The sequence below is a fragment of the Alligator sinensis genome, unplaced genomic scaffold, assembly GCF_000455745.1.
Source record: "Alligator sinensis unplaced genomic scaffold, ASM45574v1 scaffold371_1, whole genome shotgun sequence".
Lineage (NCBI taxonomy): Eukaryota > Metazoa > Chordata > Crocodylia > Alligatoridae > Alligator > Alligator sinensis.
The window spans coordinates 1,611,504-1,618,245 of record NW_005842262.1 but is presented as its reverse complement, the minus strand read 5'-3'; the positions used below and the strand labels follow the sequence as shown (position 1 = coordinate 1,618,245).

General features: G+C 44.7%; 1 protein-coding gene across 1 annotated transcript in view; it reads left to right on the top strand.

Annotated features, from left to right (window-relative positions):
• The window catches only part of SUSD1 (sushi domain containing 1), a 106,569-nt gene that overhangs the window by 11,719 nt on the left and 88,108 nt on the right, over positions 1–6,742 (top strand). The window contains exons 3-5 of the mRNA XM_006027717.3: positions 932–1,063; positions 3,287–3,442; positions 4,273–4,419. Coding sequence (XP_006027779.2) covers positions 932–1,063; positions 3,287–3,442; positions 4,273–4,419 — 435 coding nt within the window. The remainder of the gene's footprint in view (positions 1–931; positions 1,064–3,286; positions 3,443–4,272; positions 4,420–6,742) is intronic.

The following is a 6,742-nucleotide window of genomic DNA, read 5'->3' as shown; positions in this document are numbered from 1 at the left end:
GAATTGCGGACGGATTAACTGGCTTGGGCCCTGCCAGCTGGAACAACTCGTGTGGTTGTTCCGACGACCGGACCACCTGTGTTGTGATTGCAAGCGGCGTGAGTAAAGTTTTTTACAACCAATAAGTTATGTCTGCCTCTCCATTCACCAGCCCGCCCTGATGTACGAGCGTAACTCGAGTCGGCCCTGGCTGTCCGAGACAGTTTTCACAGTTCACTGGAAGAACAGTTTACACAGACACTTGACTGGGATGGTTTAGTCAGGGATGATCCTGTTTTGAACAGGGGGCTGAATTAGATGACCTCATGATCCTTTCCTGCCCTCCTTTCATACGATCCTATGCAATCTATGCCTGTCTTTGTCTATAAAATGGAGCTATGGAATGTGGGGATGAAGTCCATCAATGACAACTGAGTGCTACAATGAAGAAGGCCTTGCACATAGGTTGCTAGAATGAATGAAGTTTAGAAATCCTTATATTTGTCAGTGGAGAGTTATAGGTATGTTTCTAAATGAGGTACAAGAATTTTGGCCAAGATTTTGCTTGCTTTTTTTTTTTTTCTTTTTATCAGGAGTACAACGTTGTGTTTTCATAGTGTAATCAGGCTGGTGGATACAACTTGGTTTAAATGGGAAACTTTCAGACATTACTACCTGAATCATGCTAACTGGCGTTCAACAAAAAATATGTAATATCGTGTAATATCATGTTCTGGGAAATTAGACCATTCTTCCTTCTGTTAGTTTTCTTGATTGGGCTTTTTAAAACAAAACAGGCCTAGATTTTATTTTGGACTCAGAGATGAACTGGAACACAATCTCAGTTCTCAGGGCTTAATGTAATGTAAAGTTTTATACTCCCAATGCAATAAGCTAACCCACAAGCTACATTTTTAGTATTTTTTCTAACTGTACCTTTGTGTTCTTAAAGATGCAACAAACAGGTCAATCCCGGATGTCTGTGCCACTTGCCATATTCATGCCACATGTCACCAAAAAGAAGGCAAAAATGTCTGCATCTGTAACTATGGATTTGTGGGTAATGGCAGGACTTATTGTCAAGGTAAGCTGTGTTCTTTTTTAAACATAGAATCATCAAAAATTACGGTTGGAAGTGTGCAATTTCTAACAGTCTGGTTTAGAATGATGCTGCTTAGATCTTGGGAATGGAAACGTTTCTAAAAATTTGTCCAAAACCTATAAGGCCTATAGTTGTTTTTGTAATTATTATTTGTAAAAAATCTTATAAAATGTGGGTTCATCAGTTGCTTTTAAAATAAAATAAATATTTTTGTGCCCTTCACACTATCAAAAGACGTATTAGTAATATTATATCTTTACTGCTCTTTAAATTCGGAGATACTTGATTCAATTTCCACATAAAGAGACACTGCGAAGTTACATGTTTTACAAACCCCAGAATTTTGACCATGTTTTCCCCCAAATTGAAGGCATTAAAAATCTTCGTATATTTTTTTAAATTTTCAAGGAAATAGAAAAGTAATAATTTCCCCCATTTTTGTTGCAAACAAATCATTTTTTCACTGAGAACCAGAACATGAAATGGACTTTTAACAAAAGAATCACTTCACTGATTTTTCCAGTTAGGATGATGACTTTAAAACAGGGGTGTCAAACTGAAATGGTCCCACGGGCCAGTTGAGTGGTATGGGACTGGTCTGCTCCCGCTTCACATGCTGGATCTAGTACTTGTGGCACTCAGTCTGGCCAATACAGGACTGCACCTCTCTTATCAGATTGGGATGCGAGTAGCACTGCTCCCTCTGAGTACCCATGGAGCTGGGGGGGAAGGGGGCGCAGGGTCCCAGTCTAGCCACATGCATGGCCATCACTGTGGGACCCAATGATGTGGTCCTTGGGCTGTATCTAGTTTGCAGGCCATATCTTTGAATCCCTGCTTTAAAATACTTTCAGTTCTTAGATTCAGAGGTGGTGGTGTTAAGATATATAGAAAAGTATGTTTATTATATTTAAATGTGTACCATGTATTAAATACTAGCCCATACATACAGTATCAAAGTGTTATCCAGGGACAGTGTAACAAGTGGGCGTCCCAGGGCTGGTCAGTTGTTGGCCCACCCACTTGCTTCTGGGCTAACCGCCCGCCTTCCTCATCTGCCACACCTTGATGTTAATGATTACAAGATGTTACCTAGGTGGGAGGCTGCCCATTTACTAGCGCAATGTTACGGGCATTACCCACAACTCCTACCTTCCCTTATTGTGTCCCATGTCTTGCAGATGTTTCTCCCTCCAGTGGCTCCTACTGGGATCTGAGCTCCGGATTCTCGCCAGGGCTCTCATTCGCCACCAGAGCTTGTGGTCTCAGTGCCCTCACCCTGGGTTCTGTCCTTACACACACATACTCTGGGCCTCCAAGCCCTGGGCTCCAGGTCCCACATACTAAGCTCCAAGCCTGCACACTCCAGGCCTCCAAGCCCGCCCCATGGGATTGGGGCTTCTTGACCTCCCTGGGCTCTCCCCTTATCCCTGGCCCCCGGAGCTTCCTTAATAGCTCCCCAAAGCTCATGGCCCCACCCCCCCTTGGAGCTTCACTCTAGCTCCTATATGCAGCCTCAGACCTCCACCGCAGAGTCTGGGCACTGCCACAGGTCCCTCCACCAATCTGGGTCCTGCCTCAGTACTCTCGGTGAGTCTGGACTCCCCCTGCTTGAGCTCACCCAGCAGGGATGTGGGACTGAAGTTAGGAGGTGCCCCATACTTGCCTTTCACTGGGGAGGTAACTGGCCTGGCATGTCTGAGGGACTGTCCCACTACAGACAGTCCCACCAGGCCACCCATTTCTGGCAGGGTGCAGTTTTCAGTCATATCCCATACCATGGGGCCTTGTCCTTCCCCATAGCCCCAGCTCTTACTTCCAAGGATGTTCCATGGGTAGCAGCTCAGTAGTTGTTGCTTCAGCTGCAGCAGCAAACTGCTGCTGTTTTGCTGTTCAGGGCCCTGCTCTTGCAGGCAACAGCTGGGCCCTGTTCCCCAACCAGGCAGTGGTGCCCAATTGGGATTGCAGGCAGTTGTGGACTGCCTTGGTGCTGCTGCTCAAGCCCCTGCAAGTAACAGAGCACCCTGTGTTCTGTTACAGACAGTTACTATAGGTTGCACCAATACAACTGGTAGCTGGCAAGAAATCATTTATCCTGAGTTATGAAATTACAAAAAAATCAAAGCAAGCAGAAGTCTGATTTCTTGAGAATGATGGGCAAATTTTATTTGAATCTCTTTGATGTATTTTTGAATACGATGACAGATAAAGACGAGTGCCAGATTGGAGCCAGCAAGATCTGTGGAGAGTATACATCATGTCATAATACTTATGGAAGTTTTTTTTGTGTTTGTCTGGATGGGTACCGTCCCTCTAACAACAACAGGACATTTATTCCCAATGACGGCACATACTGTACAGGTAACTGAAGCAACAAGACTCAACTTTCAGAGCCACCTCTTTGGCAAACACTTTTGTTTCTTTGCAGTCACATTATTTATTTAAAAAACTCACATGCAAGTAGTTAACTCTTACTCACAAATAACCCATGGCCCAATTATATACGCACTAGCTACACATGTTATTCTCATGCTGTGAGCTAGGCCGATTATATTCTCCTTTCTTCTACTTTTCTTTGTTCTGTTGATGAGCATGATTGGTGCAAAGCTGTTTTACTGACCAAAAGAAGCTGCCATTAAGAAAAAAGGATGATTCACCTTCCCCTACTTCCAGCTTTTCCAGTTCTTTGTTACTGTGGGGTTTCCTCTTTTAGGCAGAGTATAGACTTGAGGGCACAGACAGAAGTGCAGCTCCCCACTGTAACTCAGAATGGTTTGCAGGAAGTGTTCTGAGTTACAACAAGTCCCTGGACCAAACAGAAGTTCACTGTTGGTTCCAGGAGGAAGGAGAATCTAGCTCCTGGGTGGGAGTCTGTAGCTGGTTTCCCCTAGTAATGACCTCTCCTACCTCTCAGCCTGTCCCTATTTTCAGAATGGGAGGGGGAAAGGGAGCAGAGGGACCTTGTTCTAGGGGTTCCCCAGCCAGTGCTGGAGGGTGAAGTGGGTGAATTGGTAAATGCTGCATACGTGTAGATGATGATGCTTTACTGTGCCGTAGATTAGTCTACTGTGCAGTAAAGCGTCTTGCGTAGATGTGCGCAGTACATTCCAGGATCAGTCCCTCAGATGATAGAATTTAAAAAGTAAATCCAATTAAAAAAAGAGATTTATAATTTTTGTTTGGGATTCCAGATATAGATGAATGTGAAGTGTCGGGCCTCTGTGGCCATGCAGGTCAGTGTGTGAACACCTTTGGAAGTTACAAGTGCAACTGCATAGAAGGTTACAGACCAGAAAATGGAACAGAATATTTTAATTCATCTAAGATTTCATGCAGACGTAAGTGCCTGTGGATATTGTTTGTGCTACAGATATAATCGGGTCCATCATGTTATGGCAGTACCTCCCCTGACCTATACTTCTAATTCCCCAGGGCAGAAGCCCTTTGTGTGGGCTTTACCTCTTGTTTTTTTTAATTCACCTTATTGAAATGATATTTGGATGGTAGGGTGACAGTAAATGTAGATTGCCACAGGCTCTCTGCAGTGGTTTGAGTATGTAAGGTCAGTGAAGTTTGCTATGCTACAGAGGTGATATAGTTAGGTTCTGAGTAAAGAGGAAATCTGCCATAACCTATTTGCATAACTGTGTTGCTTCAAGAGGAAGGGAAGAGGGGGATAAAGGGCTGGTGGACGAGGTCAAGTGGATAACACGAGCCTAGGGGAGAGGAATAATAAAATGATAAACCATCCACTTGTTACATACTGTGCCGCCTGCAAGAATAAGCGACTCTTGTTTTTCCTGCTATACACAGAAATTAATCTAAATTTGAAAACTTTTCTTTCTGTCTTCACTTCTTCTCCTTCCCTCTAGTGTAAGTTTGCATGGCAGTTCCATACCTGATGGGCACAGAAGGCTCACAGAGCTGACTGCAGTTCTCAGGGTGCATTGTATCCAGGGTGAAATGAACAGCTGGTGATTATGGAATTGTCTTGTACAGAGAATTGCAATGTTAGATGACAGAGCATATTGCACATAGTGTGTTGCCTTAGATCAAAATATCCAACCTTAAGTTTCCTAATTTTTAAAGGTGTTGATCAGCTGCATATCTCATGGACTTCAGACAAGATGAACAACTTAAATAAATTGACTATAATTACATGTGTACTGAATATCCCTCAAGTGGAACTTGACAAGTGGACACAGACAAGAAGGACCAGTCAGATTTGAACTGGTTAATCTAAATCAGCTTAGATTAGTCATTAGAAGCAAGATAGAGCAGTACCAAAGGACATACCATTTGGCAACTGTTGATCCTTCTAGATCATGGTATATGCATGAGAGGTCACCTAGACCTTCAATGCATATGTCTAGGCAGTTCTTGGAGACCTTCCATCCTCCCTTTAGGGCACTGAGACAGAATCCAAAGGCCAGACTGCATCCAGACATTTGATCTCTCCTTGGCTATATTTGTACAAGCATCCAGGAATTGAGCCCATTGCTCTTGTGCGGTAGACAAGGATTCTACCACTGAGCCACAGGGGACTTCAACATGCCATTAACCTAGACCTTTCTGAGTATTGTTTCTATCATGCATGTGGAGATACACAGCCATTCACTCTTCTGATTTTTTTAAAATCTATTTCCTGGGAGAATGTTTCTGATTAATAGTCTGTAGCTGCGCAGGCAGGTCACAGCTACCATGAGGGCTGCTGGCTCCCAGTGGAGAGCCAGCATTTTATTTTTAGTTAGATTTTTTTCATGGATTTTGTGAACAATGTCTGATTCCAGAGAAAATTCCTGATTTTGTAATTTCCATGAAATCTGCAAAACACACCAGGCTTTTCTGGGCTGCGCTGCCTCAGGCCCCCCACCTCACCATCCACTCCGAGATGTGCAATGCCAGGGCCTGGACGTTTGGCCCCCTCCGGCCTGCGGCCCCCCCGGCCTTTGGGTAGCTGCTGCCCCCCACATGGCCGGGGCCGCTTGCAGCCTCCCAGCTGCCTGTTGGGAACAGCCTGGGCTACATGGCTGGCAGCAGCTGCCTCCTTGTCCATCTGTCTTTCTCTTGCCCTCTTTTCCTCTCTCTCTCTCTCACCCTCTTTTCCTCTCTCTCATCCCTTCCTCCTCTCAAAACTATGGCAAACAATTTGGCGTGCTACGCATTGCGTAGCACTTTACATTCCCCAGTAATAATTTGGCAGTTCATCCCTCCTAGCTCTGGACAACATCACCTCTAGCTCAGGTACATACTTGAGTTGTGCCCCCTGGTGTAAAAGGTGGCAACCCTACTCACACCAGATCAGACATCTGTCATATCACAGCCTTATATACACAGCCCTTCTTCCAACATATGGCACACATTAGTCTGTAAATATAAAATCCCCTGGAAAATTGAGTGTTGGGGTACTTATTAAATTTTTCAGAAGTTAGGGGGTACTTGCTACTTAAAAGGTTGAGAAACACTGGCATAGCGCATAATGAACAGAGCTGCTGGCACGAAAGCAAGCAGGCAAGCCATCCCCACCCCTGGCCACTGACTGGCTGTCATGCGGCCCCACCCTTTTCTACCAATTGGGCAAGTGACAGGGCTGCATGATGAACAGCCCTTTCAGCCAATCAGTGGCAAGGGGCAGGGTCATACAACAGACAGCTTGTCCAC